Source organism: Narcine bancroftii, chromosome 11 (genome assembly GCF_036971445.1).
Source record: "Narcine bancroftii isolate sNarBan1 chromosome 11, sNarBan1.hap1, whole genome shotgun sequence".
In the NCBI taxonomy this organism is placed as follows: domain Eukaryota; kingdom Metazoa; phylum Chordata; class Chondrichthyes; order Torpediniformes; family Narcinidae; genus Narcine; species Narcine bancroftii.
In genome coordinates, this window is record NC_091479.1 from 71,643,000 (window position 1) to 71,663,196 (window position 20,197).

Below are 20,197 nucleotides of genomic sequence, written 5' to 3' on the forward strand. Positions count from 1 at the left end.
CAGAATGTGCCTGCAGAGCAGGGAAGACTCACTGTCTTGTTGCAAAGCAGAGCTGTGGGCCTGTCCATTTACAAACCCATACAATCCTAATGTATTAAAATTACACATCCAGTGAAAAAGAGTGTCTGTGCTCCTGAATATGACTTCTTCTGTGTACACTGTACATTGTACCGAATTCACAACATACTTCTTTCCTTGGCTTGTTTACCTGATGCGTAAAATCAACTAATTGACCAGCAACACTGGATTATTTTAAACTCATTCATATTTGTTGAACGTCTGTATTCAAATTGGGTGCAGAGCAGAAGTATTCTAGCCCCATGCCGACTATGTTTGGCTTAAAGAAAGATGGGGCAGGATAGAGAGCTAACCAACTCCTTGGAGTAAAATCCACTACAATGTTACACTGAGATTGAATGGCTCAAACTTGCCCGGTGAACATAGCTCAGCCAGGTTTAATGAGACCTGGGACATCTGGCAACTCGAGGGAGGCAGAGACTGTCATGGGGGTACAATTTATGCATTAATGGCCAGGAGGAGCAGGAGTACCCTATACCTCCAAGCACCACTTTTGCAATAGTACTTTTCCCACTTATTCCAATCCCACCACACAACCCAGATAAAGGATGCAAGACCTCCACAGTAATTGGAGAGGAAAGGCTCTCTACCAATTGAGAAAAATCCTCTGCTTGACCCCTGTGATGTGGTTACTCTTTTGAAAGCCTCTTATTTTTTGACATTTCTAGCAATCTCAGCTCTTATTTCCACTTTCCTGAATCAGTGTTTCACTTCGGTCTTAGTAAAGGAAGTGACAGTAAATCATAAAGTGTTAAAATATTCATGATGCTCTATAAGGTAATGGATTTTATTTTAATTACTACAGTATTTTTCAAACTGGCACACAGAAAACAGTTTGAAGTCAAAAGTCATTATTGAATCCAGTTTATACTCATTAGGCGATATCAGCATTTCTAAATTGCTGCATTAAATGCTGTCTCATACAGAAACACAAGTAAAAATGAACATATTTTAGGCATAACCTACGTTAGAAAGGACGGCCATTCAGAACTAATTTCTTTGTGGGTAGTTCTGCAGGGAATCCTTCAGTGAAGAAGTCTACGAACATTATGATTCACTTCGTAGGTCTCTGAGGTAGGTAGGACTCTAAGTTATCTATCAAAAACATCTGGGCTCATTATAAATGAGCAAGATTCTGAATTAACTGGCAGAATCGAGGCTCTTCAGTCACATAATTTCAGCTCAGATTCTGTTTGGAAGCACCATTTTCAAGGAGAGAATCGACCGAGCAACCACACTGGCACCATTAACGGCAGAAGATGCTGTCGGAGTTCCCCTGCCTCTCTTGAAATGCGCAATGATCACGTCCCACAGAGCAGCTGGGCAAGAAACCGTGGTTGTAGTTGTTTTCTGGACGAGAGAGGTTGGATGGCACCATGATAAGGTTGGCATTCATGGCATCTCTGGGACTAGGTGTGTGACTGTGACTTTGATTCCAGAGGGAACTGTTGTCATTCAGCTGTTCCAGTAGAAATGAGGAGGGTACTGTACAGTAATAGCTCCGGAGGCAGTCAGAAACATCCATTCATCAAAGTGTGGTCAGTATATTATTGTGGTTTTACTCATTAGCCACAGTTCATTGTTCTGCCTTCACACTGTTGCAACGTTGTCCGTACTTCCCATTGGATGAACTTCTTGACTTCAAGCTATGATGAAGTTTTGAAGCAATTATTTAATGAGCCAGATGTTCCTGGTTTGTCAGGTGTCTATTATCCATGTCAATGTTTTATTGAGGGGACGAAGTGCAGTGTAGCCAAGGTTGCTGATGGCAATGTGGAATCTAAGAAGGATGCAGAGAAATTTCGACAGGATGTTAAATGGCACAGTGAATCCGCCAATTCATGGAAGATGAATTGTGTGGTAAAATGTACAGTTATCTAAATGATGTGAGATTTGAGAAGTGTTGGTGTTCATGAGGACCTGGTCAGAAGTAATGGATAATTGGTGTGCAGGTGTTGTACGCATTTGTGAGGGTAGATGCAAAGCTGGCCTTTGTTGCAGGAGGGGACATGTCTTGTTGAAAGTTTTAGACACCCCGGTGTGAGCACACCTGAGCGATTGTGTACAGGTTTAATGTCCCTATCTGGGGAGGGGTACATTTTTGCTCCAGCCAGGTGTGGTAAGGGCCTTTCACTTTGATTTCTTGGATGGGAGAGGATTGAGTCTTGGGGACATTGGGCAGACTTGATTTTAGAGGGATTGGGGGGGTGGGGGAAATCGGTGGTTCAATTGAAACTTCTGGGTTTTTCACAGAGTTTGACAGGGGGCACATAGGGATGGCATTTTTCCTGATTGGTTTGTCTAGAATTGGAGTCACTGTCTCAGGATGAGAGGTTAGCTGTTCGGGACTGGGATGGGAAGAAATTTCTCCACCAGAAGATTGCTGAGACTTTCACTACCATTTCAATTCTGTGCCCAAGTCGCGTGCTGACACGTCTGTCCGTGAACTTGTGCACTGTCAAACCAAGGCCACCTGTAAATTGGAGAAGCCACACCTAATATTCCGTCTGGGAACACTCCCAAACCTGATGGCACTAACATCAATTTCTCCGGTTCTGCTTGTCTGTTCTCCCTCTCTTCCTCATCCCTCTGTCTTCTATCCTCCAGTTCTCCACCCCCTCCCCTCTCCATTCACAGAGCCATCCCCTCTCTACTTGTTTGCTGGGGTGCCCTCCCTCCCTTATCCACCTAATTCCTCTAGTCTTTCCCCTCCCCCCACCTCCATTTTGTTTGGGCGCAAGCCTACATTTTGCTCATGCTTTAATGAAGGGGCTCAAGCCCTAAACCTTGGTTATGTGTCTTAATCTTTGCTATGTTTGACCTGCTGAGTTTCTCCAGCATTGTGCTTTTACCCTGTTAGACTTGGAGGCTCAGATGGTAGAAGTGGACAGATCCAAGCCATCATCTGTGCTGCAGATCTATTGTAAAAATGTGATGTTGAGTCTGGGTGCATGGTGCCCAGGTGGAAGATGAGGTGCCATTGCTCAAGCTCGTGTGGGATCTCACTGTAACAGTGCGAAGGCTGCAGACAGACAAGTGAGACTGGAAATTAGTTGACAATGATCCTGTGGATCATGGACATAATGCTAGTACTCTGTTAGATGATCAGCCCATCCACATTTGTTCTAAACTCTCCAGCTGCGAGAAACAATTTCTCCCTCTCCAGCATCAGAATCTACACTTTTCATCTTTCAAATCTCCTGTGAGTGCCGATCAATTTCACACAAGTCTCTCTTCACAAGACTGTCCTCTCTGAATTTCTGACGCATCGCAGGATGGAAGAATGAAAGGTGCCCGTGGAAACAGAAGATCCTTGGATTCCTCTGGTAGCACAGGCCAGGTAGAATTGCCTCGATTTTTTTTAATGGTTTGGTATTGTAGATTTTACTGTTTCGTCAATATTATTTGCATTTGTGTAAGATCAGCTGATTTCACTTTTGCAGAGGACCTTGAGGATTGGTTGGCGCTGCTTCTCCCAGTGACTTGCACGGTGGTCTGTGTGTGTAACAAATGCAACTTGTAGACTGCCTGTGAGCAGGATCACATGCTTTTTGACAGCAGCCAGGCAACGGTAGCTCGTACCTGATTTTAAGTTTTCTGGTTGGCATATAAATGTAAACTATGAACAATTCATAGAGAACATGACACCAACTGATTAATGCTTGCAGTATTAAATCATTATTTGATTTGCAAATTGCTGAAGGGCTAACAGTGTAAGTGTTAATGTATCAATAAAAATGATTTGTTTGTTTCTCAATGAAATACATTGCTCCTGTTATTGAGGGGGCCTCTGCAGTATCATTCATTGTGCAAGTTATTTACTGTCTTGTGATTCCTTCCACTTGTTTCCAGGGAGATTATTCTGTTCACTCACTCAGTGATGTGCCTGTGAAAACCAACCAGTTGAATTGTTTCTTTCAATCTTCACCTATCTTAAATGCTTTAGTCACTCTCTGATCATTCTGCATCTTTGCACTTAATAGATGATCAATTCTTCGGTCTGCCTCACTTTTATGGGGCTGGTTATTATTCCTGTCAGAACTCTTGCTTTTGGTTGTCTTGGCTGTCCAGGAATTAAACAATGCTGATTAACTCTGCATTTTGTTCATTTGTGCAAGGTAGTACTGTAAAACCCCTTTTATTCTGCGAAACTGTGGTATTCATGACCCATCTTATTAATTCGGCTCGCATGTTCACACAGATCTGAAAAAATAGCCGGCTCCCTGGGTCAAATGCACTCCACCTCTGAGTCTACCTACCTAGGTGCATTGAAGAGAGGTAATCCACCTTGCGATTTTTTTCACACAGCACTCGAAAGGCCAATAAAACTGGCTTTCAAGCTCTGCGTAAAAGGGGCTTAAATTAATAGCCTCTTTTAAACTGCAGCACCTGGGTTGCCCTCCTGGGACCCGGGTGTGGTTACTGGGGCAAAGGTGCTGGATGTGCCTTTCAAATGGCAGAGGGTATCGACCCATTAAGTCACCCACCTGGTGATTTAAGGGGATCCCGCCCCCGCAATGACACATCACGTACTCTCCGGAAGTACTACTGGATGTTCGATTGCTGGCTGCCCGGTGACACACGCACGCAAGCGCTGACGTCACCGAAATAAGCGTGTCGGCCATTTTTGTTTTCAAATCAGCTGTGGATGTGAATTAGTTAAATTTAACTGGGTTCCCCGACTACCTCTAAGGTAGGTCACGGACCCGGTTGGATTCCGACGGGGTTGACCGGGTCAGTCCCTTTCTAACTGCCGCGCACCTGAGGAAACTGCCTGGTTAACTCCACTTTCCACAGAGTTTGATAGGGCCTAGTGAAGAGGATTCTGATCCTACTAGGAGTTGCCTTGGTAACTCTGGATATCAATTAATGTGATTCTGTTCGAGGTTAAACATCCCAAGGTGCTTCATGAAGCAACTTCCAACTCAAACTGTCTCAAAGTTTAGTGAATTAAGCAGGGCCTTGACACATTATACGGAGAAGGAGAGGTTTAAAGGGGGAACATCAAAGCTCAGGACATAAGTGATTGAAATCAGAGTTGATAACAATGTGACAAAGGAATTGAGGGAGGTGGAAAAATGTCAGGCAAATCTCAGTCATTTATAAAGTTGGAGGTTACAGACAATGACCAATCCAGGTAAAGTTGAACCCTAGGGCTGCCACTGACATTAGCACCCCCATTTAAAAAAACTCAAAAAAATGCCCTCCTAATTAAACTCTTTGCTGTTTCCTTTATAAAATCCTAGTGTTAGTGGTAAAGTTCTGACAGTCTGGTTTGAGGAATGATGAGTGTTTTCATAGAATGTGAGCAAGCGAGGTTTTATTCATATTCCCCCCCCCCTCCCACACCCCCCCCCCCCACCCCAGCCCTACAACTTTCACATTTCTTGTCTTATTTGAATTTATCAGCTTGGAGGTTTCTATCCAGCCGCCTGTGCAATGGTTCTCTTCAGAAATCAGATGATAGAACATAGATAAAGTTAAATAAAATTAATGAGGGTCAAACTTTCTTTGCAAAAGAAAATGTACTCTGCTGGGAAGTTAAAGCTGGTAACAGGGTCAGCGCCAAGGGTGAGCATTTGTAAGCATTGCCTTCTTAAACAAGGGATTGTGACCCTGTACCTGACCGGGTGTATTTATAGGCTGTTATCTTTTTTTAATTCAAGGGACGGTGCTGATCTTCCTGTTTTATCTCAGGCGAGTGATGTACTCTGATGGTGGTTATAAGGTTCCTATTTTAGTGCACGTTTGCCACCAACACCTTCATGTGTATGGTCCCTTTGCGGGAGTTGTAGCAAACGTTGCACTTGATCCAAATTGCTGGTCCCTCAGCCTTGAGCTGCATTCTCCAGCTCTGAGATCCCATGCTTCTCTCATGTGCAGCTGGACATTCTCCGGGTTATCCCCTGACAGCATCTGTTGATATTTCCCAGGATTCCCCACGGAGCTGCCTCCCTCCTCCACCAATACTCCTTAATAATTTCCTGATCTGGTAACCTCAGAACAAAGTCTAGATCTTCGTCGCAGCTTGTGCCTGGCCAGTGATTTCTCATCAACCTTAGTGACCTTTCCGGGACGATGGTGGCGGTTCTGGTTCTCTCCTGATGCTGCCACTTGGTTCGTAGGCAGTCAAGCCCAATGGTCGAATGACTGTCCCTGCAGCCAGGGGTTCTGAAACTGCCGGTCCATGCATCGGGACGCCAGGGTTGCAGAACGGCATAAGGACAGGTGCTTCCTGATTGTATACTCCTGCAGCAGGAGGGAGCATGGTCAATGTTATCCATCCTCTCCCATTGACTTGGTGCTGTGACAGCCTCGAGGCAGAAAGGAGACGCACAGAACTTATCCAGCGCAGAGGTATTGTTTAAGCCCCCTTGCTGCCTTGTCCGCCAAGGCCGCCGCCAGAGAACCGGCCGCCTCAGATAGCTCTGTGCCTGTCCCTGCCATCTGGTGCCCACACGCTGGCATCACTATCGCTTGCTGCAATTCTGCTCAATCCTGGATGAATGGGAAAAACTGCTGGCTTCGTCTGCCTTACCTATAATCCCCCTCACAACTGGAACTGTTCTGCCAGGCACCAGTGTCAGAGAAATGTAGAGCGGTTCCAGCTGTACGGGGGAATTATAGGTAAAGAAGACGACCATTTTGCCCATTCAACCTTCATTGGGTGAGGTGCCGAAGTGGCCCGATGAAATGCCAGCCCGGAGATGAGCTCCAGGGCATCCAAGTGAGCCCATGCAGCTCAGCAGTACATCCCTGGGATGGAGATTATTGGGCTAGGGACTCGGATATAGCGCAGGTAAGGCGAGGACAGTGGTGCTGCCCTGCAAGTGGTGCCCCTGTTCTCTGCCCCACCTGCCATACCCTATGGTTACAGAAACATGGAGGGTGGGGTCATGGCAGTGTTTGACTTGGGGGAGGGGGGTGGTCTTGCTTTGACATCATAGCCTGTTTGAGATCATGTAGGAAGTTGAAAATGCTAATACAGGTATTCCCTGGGTTAAATACGACTTCTGTTTTGTTTCCTAGGTCTGTCTTTAACTCTAATTTATATTTAAGTCGGAACAAGTACATATGGTCCTTATTTAGCGTCAGTTAGGCAAATATTTATCTTAGTATATAGCATATTTAGTATATATTTTACCTTTCAATGCATGTAAAACACTTCCCATTACTAAAACATCTTAAACATAATAATGCAGTACTGAACATAAGCACATCTAAGATTGATCTCTAAGGAAAACAGATTAGAGTTATATAGCCAGTCTTTGATGACCATATCAATATCATAAAGTAAAAATATTAAATCACATCAGTTTTATTGGCAATTCAGCACCACTTTACATGTTATTAAGTGCTGGTAGCTACTGTATAAAGGATGACTTTGGTAAGGGGAGGGTGTATTATATGGATTATATTCTGTTTAGTATTCACTATATTAAAAATAATAATCTGAGGATCAAACAGGAGAAGTGAACCCTTGGAAGTGACTAGAGGGCGGCCAGTATTCTCAGAATGGCACACTGGTAGCAGAAGAAAACATTTAAAATCCAAAACCCATCAGCAAATGCCCTCACTTTGAGTATAGAAAAGGCAAAGGAGGAAAAACCCAACACCCAACCCCAACCAACCAATTTTCCCTTGCAACCGCTGCAATCGTGTCTGCCTGTCCCGCTTCGGACTTGTCAGCCACAAACGAGCCTGCAGCTGACGTGGACTTTTTACCCCCTCCATAAATCTTCGTCCGCGAAGCCAAGCCAAAGAAAAGATGCTCGTTAACAAAATGAGCAGATAAGAGTTTTTATTTTGGTGATTTTCAACATAGAAAACTAGAGCCAGTTTTTCCATCTGATTCAAGTTATCCAATCCAGTGAGGAGAGGGGGTGGGGTTTGCTGCGTCCGAGCGGGTGGGATGGGACCATGACGGAGCAGGTGGGAGGAGTGGGGTGGGGAGGTGCCAGTTTTGAATTTATAGTTTAGATTATACTCAGCCACGCTCGAACCGGAGGTTGATGCCATTCTATTCGGCTTGCCAGTTTGTATCTGCGGTTTGTTCGTAAACCGGATGTCTTCAACCCAGGGGCTGTCTGCTGTGTGAAATGAGACAATGAAAACTGATAGCCGTGCTGAACAGGGTTAGAGAGAGGAACAGATGCTTTCAGTCTGTAAGAATTATGATTAAGCAGTCATCAACCTGAAACATTAAGTGTGTGTCTGTTCTAGACCTTCCTGACCTTTTGAGCATTTTTATTATTTTCAGGTTTTATTTCACATTTTCGACATTCACAGGATTTAACTGTGGGTGAAAGTCTGATTTAATACAAGGCAGTGACTAGAAAAGAGAATTTTTTAGGAATAGTGCCTTTTTAAAAACTCATGGCTTGAGTATTTCCAAGGCTCAGATTTCTGAATAGGAGTTGGTATCCCTGTTCTGTAGACAGTAATTACTGGGATGGATGAATATCTCTTACCATCACCTGCACAATGCCGCTGACAAAACAATTTCCTGTGGACCTTCATCTAAGTGTGAGCAAAACCCCAGAACAAGGTAAAAATCACTTTATGATCATTCATGGTGTTAACTTTGATCAAATATAAAGAAGTGTGACAAATATTGCAAGTACAACACAACTTTATTAGCTTTGCAAAGCGGGTGCTCTGTTACATGAGAAGACCTGTTATAACCTACAACAGAGTCTTTCGGCAAGAAAGCCTATACGCAGATGGGCTCAAGCCTTTTTGGTTTAGCTTCCCGTTCCCACGACTGTAATCTGCAGACCAGCAAAACATCCAGCACGAGTTTCAAGAACAGCACGGCCTTGATTCTCGCGTCTTGCAGCTGTGCTGCTAAAAGAAAGCAATTTAGACAATAGGTGCAGGGGTAGGCCATTTGGCCCTTCGAGCCAGTACCACCATTCTTAATGATCATGCCTTCTTCCCTTATCCCTCAACTCCACTATCTTTAAGAGCTCTATCTAACTCTTTCTTGAAAGCATCCAGAGAATTGGCCTCCACTACCTTCTGAGGCAGAGCATTCCACAGATCCTCAACTCTGGGTGAAAAAGTTCTTCCTCAACTCCGTTCTAAATGCCCCACCCCTTATTCTTAAACTGTGGCCTCTGGTTCTGGACTCCCCCCCCCCCCCCCCCCAACATCAAGAACATGTTTCCTGCCTTTAGCATGTCCAATTCCTTAATATCTGTAGTTTCAATCAGATCCTCTCTCATCCTCTAAACATCCTACAAGCCCAGTCGCTCTAATCTTTCAACATATGACAGTCCTGCCATCTCAGGGATTTAACAGACTAGTATTTTTCACATAAAATATTCTTTTTAAGCCTTTTCTTGCCTTCTGAAATTTATAGAAAGAAAAGAAGCAAATCTACACAATCCATGCTATAATCTATCAATAGTTGTATTACTTTGATAGTTGACAGTACTTCAAATGTTCCAAAGATAATGAGAAATACTCACATTTGAGCCAGTCAGTAGGTGGATGGTGTATTGCTGAGGATAATCTTTAAAAAAACCCTCAATATATCAAAGAAAAAAATGATGCTTAAATAGATCACTGAAAAAAAACCGCACATTGACTCCCATTAATTTCTAGAGTCATGGTTTTCATTTGTCTCATGATCATTGATAGCAAAATCGAAGTAACTGTAATATCCTCTTGTATAATATAAAATGAAGATGTAAATGAGTTCCTTCACACTCCAGTAATATTCATTTTTTGTCTGATGTTTATCCTTAATTAAACTTGGATTACAAGCTGCCACCCAGCATAGTTGGAGGAGCATAGCCTTTACAGCTCCAGGGATCTGGGTTCATTCGTGCCCTTGAATACTCTCTGGGTGGAGGCTGGAAGTTCTCCCCTGTGACCACATGGGCCCCCTCTCACATCCAAAAGACATGTGGGTCGGTCGGTTAATAGGTTGCCACAAATGGCCGCAAATGTGTAGGTGGGTGGCAGAGGCTTGGGACGGTTGACGGGCATGTAGGGAGAATAAAAACCAGGATCAGTCAAGGATTAATGTCGGAACTGACTTGACTGGGTTTGTCTGGTACAATAGCACTCTCTATAAAGTGAGAGATCCTCAAAAATGTTCCTGATCAATTTTAACGAAGCTTATGGGTGAATTGTATGTGCTGCAAAGTGTGGCTTGGGTGATTGCAAGTACAGGCCTCATTTTAATGCAGGCACACTGGAGTCTGGGGAATATTGTGTCAGAGATCACCTGGCAAGGCACTGAAAGGGGGGAAGGTGTCCCTAGTAAGATGCTGCAGAACATCTTTGCTTTACCAGCCATGCAACCTTGTAGGAAGAGTCACTTCATCCATATATCTGCCAGATTGGGCTGGGGAGAAATTCAGTGCCATTTCACTCCAAGGCCACCAATTTAAAGTTGCATTCAGTTTATTGAAATCTAATTACATATTTAAAGAAGGACCTTTCTGGCATAGGGTTTAGTCACCCCAATAGTGTAACAACTTTGTTTTGAAGGTCTCAGTGGAAAAGTAGCTTGGCTGATTCTAACTGCCTGCTCACATTATTTTCATTAAGGCTAAAATTGCTCCTTGAATTTGAGTCTCACTTTCCTTTCTGTTTAATCTGTTATTGTTTATAAAAAATATAAGGGACACAAATTCTTCATCTATTTCTTATCTGCTTTGCTACTTGTTGTCTGCTCTGGAATTGTGAAGTTTGGCCAAAAGTCTAATACATCAGCTGTTGAAGCCCAAATAGCAAAGGTTAACTCGGTGACAAAAGAAATTTGCCGTTAAAAAAAAACGATGCCGGCTCACCAGTGACTCATCCAAGACCCCTCGTGCATTAATTATGTAGTTGTCAGAGAAGAGCAAGAAATGTTGTGAAATGTTAAAATACAAGTTTAAGTTGTTCTGAACAGCCATGGGCTTCCTTCTGTACTGATTTGAGTGACAGATTTTCAAATGATTCGGCAGCTTGCCAAGACCAGCACTTTTCACATGGTGTGCAGCCTGCTGTCTAATTCCTATTGAAATCAGCTCTTAAACCGGCATGAAGAGAGGCATGATTACCCTCAAAAGTATATAGCTAATTAGCCGTGGCATTTAAAAGCAAGATTAAAACAGGATATTTTAATTCTGAAGTATTTTTAACATTACCATTCTGGAGAATTTGCCTCCCCCCTCCAGCTCTTCAAATTGGCGAGGTGCAGTTGCAAAGCAAACAAGTTTACCGTCTTTTAAAAAATGTTGTTGATATGAAAAATGCTCAGCAAAAATAGTTTGTAACATGAAATGACAAATGCAGAGTGGCGATAGGTAAACTCCAGATGGGTACTCTGACAGATGGAGCCTGAACAATACACCATGAATGTTACAAACATCGCAGAGGTCCACAAAACCGTTAAATGGTGAAACACAGTTTGATGACATTGTAAGTTATATGGGAAGGAGAAGAAAATGAACAGAAATATGGATGGAGTCAGTGAGCAAGACCGCGATGTACAGATTTAACCTTATAAAGATTGGAACATTCTTTCGAGTAATTATCCAGTATTCTGAATGATTTCAAATGGTGCAGTGTGTCAATATAATACAAGAAATTGTGGATTAACAGATCCAGAGTGCTAAAATGGTGCAAAAAAAATGAAAAAGATGATGCAAAGGCAATGGTAGACAACATCTGGAGCACAGTATACAGATTTAAGGCATTGAAAACTGTTACTTTCTTGAAGGTGTAATGGAATGGGCAGTAAATACTGGCATAGCTGGATGTGTCACAGGGTGGAACAGCAACTACTTCACCCAAGATTGGAAGAAGCTGCAGAGATGATGAATGCGGCTCAGTGTCACACAAACCCCCGACCCCTCCATCAACTCCATCTATAATTATTACTGCCTCATAAATACCGAAGGACCCATCCCACATGGGACGCACTTGCATCCTCTTCGTCCTGAGAGAAGGTTCTAGAGTGTTAAACTGCGCACCCACAGATTTAAATATAGCTTCTCCCCTGCAGCCATCAAACTCACAATAGTGATCTCATGCTGCCCTTGCTATGTGTCAATTGATCTTTCACTATAGCACTGCACCCTGCAACGTGTTCTCACCATTCTTCTCTGTATGCTCTATACATGTTAGAATGGATTGGCTAACTTGCTCATGAAACAAGAAACTTGACCTTTCCCTTGCTTGCCATGTTCGAATTCTGAAAAATAAATGAAATGAAAACAGCCATCGCGAGTTGGTGATGGAAGGAGTGCATATCGCAGAAGGTGGTAGGGATTCACTGATCCATACAGCCCACCTCACTGACAAAAGACAAAGGAGGAAAAACCCAACATCCAACCCCAACCAACCAATTTTCCCTTGCAACCGCTGCAACCGTGCCTGCCTGTCCCGCATCGGACTTGTCAGCCACAAACGAGCCTGCTGACGTGGACATTACCCCTGCATAAATCTTCGTCCGCGAAGCCAAGCCAAAGAAAAGAAAAGAAAGAACAGGATAATGTGAAGTTTGTTCATACTGGAGCCACATTGATCTAGGCAAGTATTCTATCACATTCCTGACTGTAAGGTTTGAGAAGTGAGGAGGTGAATCATTCATCACAGCATGCTCAGATCTGACCTGCTTCAGTGGACTTGCAGGTCCATGGTGATCTTCAAAGTGTTGATGGCAGGGAATGTGGTGATAGTTGTCATTTAATATCAAGTGCTTGGTGGGTCCTTTTTGGTTGGACATGGTTTAGTGTGACATCAGTGTGATGTGAATGTCAATGGACACTCATCAGCCTCTGAGAAGTGGGAGAGATGGAGAGACTGGTAGAGAAGGAAGCCATGGGAAGGGGTGCCGGAGGGGGGGGGGTGGTTTAGGAAAAATGGAATGGGAGCAGGTAAATGATAGGTTGAAACAGTGGAACCAGGTCAGGGTGGAGTTGACTCAAATTTTGAAAGCCACATGTTGATGCCCTCGAGTACAAGGATACACAGGAGGATCCCAATATTGTTTTTCATCACATTTCAGGCCATTGACATACATGTCAGAGTGGGAATGGTGAAGGGAATTAACATGGCTGACAACCAGGAGTTCTAGCTTGCACCCAACCACAAAGAGTAGTTGGTCTGCGAAGTGTTCCCCTATCTGCGTTTGGTCTCACCATATTCAGTGACTACTTTGGCCACATCAAGAGCTCGAATGGAATTCTGCATCTGCTGCTTAGGGAGTAGACTCAACTTGTTGTTATGAAAATATAAATGCACCCAAGTGTCATTTAAGAGAAGGTTGGATGTGTACATGGAGGTGAGGGGGTTGGAGGTTTATTGGCGGTGAGCGGGAGGTTTGAGCTAGTGGAGTTGTTCTAGTGAACCGGTGCAGACTTGAAAGGCCGACATGGCCTGTTTCCGCTCTGTAAATGGTTATATGGTTAAGTTAGCCATGCAAAAGAATTCATTTGCATTAGCCCTGATCCCGTCTTTTCTACTGCATGGGCCTTACCATTCCACAAAGTCAGAATTATCAATCCAACACAGCCCAGCACAAACATAAGAAACTGCCTGTACTTCGGCCAGTGATTGTCATATTTCACCATTTTTGTCCTCAAGGTTGTTCCCCAAAGGAAGTTGAGAACAAATTTCTATCCAGTTGATTCATAGTGCTACCTAAAAATGGTCGACTCTAATATTATGACCAGATTCTTCATTGGATGGAAGCATAACCATATGCCCTTTGTTACTTACCCAGAAATGCAAAATATATTTTTATCTTATTTAATTTAATTTTTAAATATTTAGACATACAGCACAGCTCCAGGCCATTTTGGGCCACGATCCATGCTGCCCAATTTACACCCCATTATTAAATGTACCCCTGGTACATTTTGAATGGTGGGAGGAAACTGGAGCCTCCAGAGAAAACCCATACAGACCCAGGGAGAACGTACAAACCCTGGTCCGGTCCCGATCGCTGGGACCGTAAAGGCGTTGTGCCCAACCACTGCGACAACCTGAGCTTTGCTTGACCTTTTCACAATATTGGTCTGATATAAAAAAAGTTTAATGAAACTCTCATAATTCTCAAGTCCAGAAAGACTTCATACTTGCAATTTATAAATGTGCCACAGACACATAGCTTTAGGATTACACTTCTTGTGTTGTTTCAATAAAATCCATCTATAAATGGAAGTTAAATGATTTTACTTTCAGCCTGTGACTTTAAAACTGAAGTATTTGTAAATCTACTCTGAGATGTATTGTTACGTAAATCAGCATGAACGCAGATCTATTGCACTATGGTTGACGTATGCAATAGTCTTAAGGTTGCACACTCTTGTTGGGCAATCTATGGTCTAGTATGTTTTGAAAATTTGTGTTGTATATTTGTACTAATCAGTTAATTCTGTAAGATACAAAGTAAATCTACCATGAAGTAAAATCTGTACGGCTCTGTAGATAATTAACATTACTAGGAAAACCTCTGAAATCTCAGACGGCAGTATTTCTAAACTTTGGGTGACTGACGGTTCCCTGAGCCCTTGTTGAACCTGCAGAGTCCTTTCTCAGAAAGAACTGATCTCCTGCTCGGAGGAAGATGATCAGGAACAATTTCTGAGGTCTGGCAACAGTCAGGTCCCAAGGGTTCTGTGCTAGAATGTCTCAATTTGCACCAGCAATGAGGAAGCCTGAATGATTGATCTGCAGAGAGCCGTTCATAGGCCACCATGTAATTTCATTTCATCCAACTAAAGTAAATCTGATGTGTTGTCATTGTCATTTTCGGTGACCACGAAATTGGCAGATGATTGTAAAATTTAATCCTGTTTGATGGTATTGAGTTTGGAAAGCTATCTGTTATCTTCACTTGATCTGGCTTAAATGTGACTTGCAGCAATATTGCTTATGCTTCAGTGACCTCTCGCATTCCTAACTGACCAACCAAGAATTTAAGAGTAGTGGTTTCCTTGCAATAAATTCTGCTCTTGCCAGCATTTCCCCCAGTCCAGTAAAATAGTGAAATGCAAGCTTTAAGTCTGAAAATCTTAATGATGTAAGCCCCACAATGGGCCGGCAATTTAATTAATTATTTGGCACAAAATATTGAAACTGAAAGAGAATGTGTTTAAATTCTATTTAGTTTCTGTGGGATTTTTCCATGATATTAGACATTCAAGCTTCAAGTCTAAAAGAGTTTGCTGCTTAGCGTTGCCTGCTATTTACTGGTATTGTACTGGATATATACTGGAGCTGTCAAGTTTCGAATCCTGATATTTTGGATTTCATTCCACAAGGATGTCAGAGAAGGAAATAGAAAGATGATTGACTAAAAGATTACTTGGAAGGTGGAGAAACTTGGTCAATTTAGTTTTCAAATGAACAAAGCCAACCTGCCTCTCTTGACTCTCCGCATCGTCAATCTTCTCTCTGAGTTTTAAAACCATGATCTTCTGTATCTTACAGCAATTTCTAATTGATTTACCTTGTCAGTTTTTCAGTGCCTCATAGGTGGATGAGGTCCACATATAGATATCTGAGCCCCATTTCAATTAGAATTTCTGGGTGGAGAAGCACAGGAACTGTAGATGCTGGAACCTACGAGCAAACACTGAGATGCTGGAGGGACTTGGCCGACCAGATAGCATGCGTGAAGAGAAAATGTCAGACAGTTATGTGTTTTTTTTAAAAACACAGCCGCTGCATTCCATGAAATTATTCTCTTTTTCCCAGAACACACGCTGAGTATAAAAGCTCAGGACCGGAATGGGGGCGCCATTCCAGTTCTGACTTTTTGTTTTGCCTAGATCCATTTCCCCGGAATGCCTGCAATGTAAACGGCACTGCAGACATTCCAAGAACAACTTGCTAATGAATACGATGTCACAGTTGACGTTGATGCAGTCCTGCCTCTTTAGGCACCACTATTAGGTAAACCCTTATGCCGATGTGATTAATTGCATTTTGTGTAAGATTAATATATGCGGATTGGAAAGTGGGTACATGTTTCATTTGCTGAGACTTTGTCTCGAATGTCACCACTCATTGCCCGGCCAAGGGGGAATGTTAAAAATGGTTAACAGTTTAATGGGCATCTAATTGGGACATCAGGCAGGCAAGGGTCAAACCATGCTTCAGGTCTCAGGACAGAAAGGAGAGGGGAAGAGTTGGATTTGCCTGCAGTTAGTTTTTCTGGTCTGTTTATGATCTACCTATTCTGCATGAGAAGCAGACAGGTGGAAAACTGGTGATTGTTGAAACACTAAAATGACACTGGTTATTTCAGGGGAAATTATTCTATGCCGTTCTGAGGTTTTGGAAGACTCACTTCCTGCGATTTTTGCTTGAGATTTGGGGAGATCCATTTCCTTCAATTCTTGCCGGAGAATTGGGGAGACCCGTTTCCCTCAGTTTTTGGAAGGTCGGTCTGTCTCTCCCAAGTTAGGCTGAAAGGACCGCACAACCGTGCTTTGACAATATAACGATCCTGCGAATTGAGATTACTTCCAACTTTGTTCGAAGTATGTGAAGATTTAGAAATTGCATTTCCCAGGAATAAATATCCAGCAAATCAGAAAAGTGGACAGGTACCTCATTGTGAATATTAACCGCGTTAACTTGTTTATTTTCCAACAAGATTCATAAACAGTCAGGGGTTTGACGACCTGAAATATTAACTCTGCTTCTCTTTCTGAAGTTGCTGCCTGACCTGGAGTGTTTCTGTTTTATTTTTAATATTTCAAATTTGCATCATTTGCTGGGTTTCTCAACCCATCTCCAAAGTTAAAGTGCGGTTATCGTTAGCTTGCTGACCAACTTGTTTTGGAGGGCTGTGGGCTCACTAGAAAGGTAGCTGCTCATCTCCAACAGGTCCTTCGTATGCCATGCGTCAGCAATGCCGGTGTGCTATGTAAAACAGTTTCATGTTGTGACCTTTTATTGAGAGACTGTGTGTATATATGTTGATTTAAATTGCTTTCAGCTTTGAGAATTGAAATAAATAGTTTGAATACAGTATTGGGAATGCAGGGTTAGGATTGGACTATTCAGCATTTTTAATCTGTTTCCATCACTCAAGTTGTTCTTGGAATGTCTGCAGTGCCGTTTACATTGCAGGCATTCCGGGGAAATGGATCTAGGCAAAACAAAAAGTCAGAACTGGAATGGCGCCCCCATTCCGGTCCTGAGCTTTTATACTCAGCGTGTGTTCTGGGAAAAAGAGAATAATTTCATGGAATGCAGCGGCTGTGTTTTTAAAAAAACACATAACTGTCTGACATTTTCTCTTCACGCATGCTATCTGGTCGGCCAAGTCCCTCCAGCATCTCAGTGTTTGCTCGTAGGTTCCAGCATCTACAGTTCCTGTGCTTCTCCACCCAGAAATTCTAATTGAAATGGGGCTCAGATATCTATATGTGGACCTCATCCACCTATGAGGCACTGAAAAACTGACAAGGTAAATCAATTAGAACGAACTGCATTTTAACTCTGAAGAGACAAGGCTTCAGATGCTGGAACTCAGCAGGTCATCTCCGTGGGGTGCGGGGGAAGGAATTCTGCTCTGATGAAGAGTTTTGACCCAAATCGTCAACAATATGTACTCTGGCAGCCTGGAATGTGTTTGTCAGTAGCATTCATTTAGGGACTTCTCTGAACACTTATCAGCAAGTTTGGGCAGATCCAAGTGCACCTTTCATGAGGTTGATGATCTTCCAGCAGCACTTAATATTTGTCTTGGTATGTGTACCCGGGAACAGTCCTTAGATCAGAGTTCTCGGTTACACAGTTGATGGGGACAAGCCATGTCAACGACTTGTGCATCCTTTTCTTTTTTGGCTTGGCTTCACGGACGAAGATTTATGGAGGGGGTAAAAGTCCACGTCAGCTGCAGGCTCGTTTGTGGCTGACAAGTCCGATGCGAGACAGGCAGACACGGTTGCAGCGGCTGCAGGGGAAAATTGGTTGGTTGGGTTTGGGTGTTGGGTTTTTCCTCCTTTGCCTTTTGTCAGTGAGGTGGGCTCTGCGGTCTTCTTCAAAGGAGGTTGCTGCCTGCCAAACTGTGAGGCGCCAAGATGCACGGTTTGAGGCGATATCAGCCCACTGGCGGTGGTCAATGTGGCAGGCACCAAGAGATTTCTTTAGGCAGTCCTTGTACCTTTTCTTTGGTGCACCTCTGTCACGGTGGCCAGTGGAGAGCTCGCCATATAACACGATCTTGGGAAGGCGATTGTCCTCCATTCTGGAGACGTGACCCACCCAGCGCAGCTGGATCTTCAGCAGCGTGGACTCGATGCTGTCGACCTCTGCCATCTCGAGTACTTCGACGTTAGGGATGAAAGCGCTCCAATGGATGTTGAGGATGGAGCGGAGACAACGCTGGTGGAAGCGTTCTAGGAGCCGTAGGTGATGCCGGTAGAGGACCCATGATTCGGAGCCGAACAGGAGTGTGGGTATGACAACGGCTCTGTATACGCTTATCTTTGTGAGGTTTTTCAGTTGGTTGTTTTTCCAGACTCTTTTGTGTAGTCTTCCAAAGGCGCTATTTGCCTTGGCGAGTCTGTTGTTTATCTCATTGTCGATCCTTGCATCTGATGAAATGGTGCAGCCGAGATAGGTAAACTGGTTGACTGTTTTGAGTTTTGTGTGCCCGATGGAGATGTGGGGGGGCTGGTAGTCATGGTGGGGAGCTGGCTGATGGAGGACCTCAGTTTTCTTCAGGCTGACTTCCAGGCCAAACATTTTGGCAGTTTCCGCAAAACAGGACGTCAAGCGCTGAAGAGCTGGCTCTGAATGGGCAACTAAAGCGGCATCGTCTGCAAAGAGTAGTTCACGGACAAGTTTCACTTGTGTCTTGGTGTGAGCTTGCAGGCGCCTCAGATTGAAGAGACTGCCATCCGTGCGGTACCGAATGTAAACAGCGTCTTCATTGTTGGGGTCTTTCATGGCTTGGTTCAGCATCATGCTGAAGAAGATTGAAAAGAGGGTTGGTGTGAGAACACAGCCTTGCTTTACGCCATTGTTAATGGAGAAGGGTTCAGAGAGCTCATTGCTGTATCTGACCCGACCTTGTTGGTTTTCGTGCAGTTGGATAATCATGTTGAGGAACTTTGGGGGACATCCGATGCGCTCTAGTATTTGCCAAAGCCCTTTCCTGCTCACGGTGTCGAAGGCTTTGGTGAGGTCAACAAAGGTGATGTAGAGTCCTTTGTTTTGTTCTCTGCACTTTTCTTGGAGCTGTCTGAGGGCAAAGACCATGTCAGTAGTTCCTCTGTTTGCGCGAAAGCCGCACTGTGATTCTGGGAGAATATTCTCGGCGACACTAGGTATTATTCTATTTAGTAGAATCCTAGCGAAGATTTTGCCTGCAATGGAGAGCAGCGTGATTCCCCTGCAGTTTGAGCAGTCTGATTTCTCGCCTTTGTTTTTGTACAGGGTGATGATGGTGGCATCACGAAGATCCTGAGGCAGTTTTCCTTGGTCCCAACAAAGCTTGAAAAACTCATGCAGTTTGGCATGCAGAGTTTTGCCGCCAGCCTTCCAGACCTCTGGGGGGATTCCATCCATACCTGCTGCTTTGCCACTTTTCAGTTGTTCGATTGCCTTATATGTCTCATCCAGGGTGAGGACCTCATCCAGCTCTAGCCTTAGGGCCTGTTGAGGGAGCTGGAGCAGGGCGGAATCTTGGACTGAGCGGTTGGCACTGAAAAGAGATTGGAAGTGTTCTGACCATCGGTTGAGGATGGAGATCTTGTCGCATCCTTTTCTAGGCTGTGTTAAAAGCATAATCTATAAAAAGATGGATGTTGTCTCAGCCACACAAGGGCAGGAGTTGCTTTGTGGCTTCTCTGATCAAAGAAAGCAAGTTTTCTTCTTTCTCAGCTTGTCTACGTTAGCATAATGATAAGAAGTGGTGCAAATTTTACCATGCCTATCTAACCAAGTGTAATTGTCCTTTTGCAGATTACTGTACAACAGTGACCATAGTGGATCCTTCTGACGAAAAACTCCATTGCGTGTTTTTCGGTGGGAATGCTGATCAGCTTCCTAAAATCTACAAAGTTGGTGACGTGGTTCGTTTCCATCGAGTTAAGGTGGGTTTTGTCATCTGCCAATCTACTGCCCCGAAATCCTCCTCCCACTCCCA

At 43.7% G+C, this 20,197-nt stretch overlaps 1 protein-coding gene across 5 annotated transcripts in view; it reads left to right on the forward strand.

The window, feature by feature from the left end:
• pot1 (protection of telomeres 1 homolog) overlaps positions 1–20,197 on the forward strand; it is a 299,294-nt gene that overhangs the window by 145,447 nt on the left and 133,650 nt on the right. For all 5 annotated transcript variants that reach the window (XM_069903354.1, XM_069903353.1, XM_069903352.1 and 2 more), the window contains exon 8: positions 20,014–20,144. In XM_069903354.1, coding sequence (XP_069759455.1) covers positions 20,014–20,144 — 131 coding nt within the window. The remainder of the gene's footprint in view (positions 1–20,013; positions 20,145–20,197) is intronic.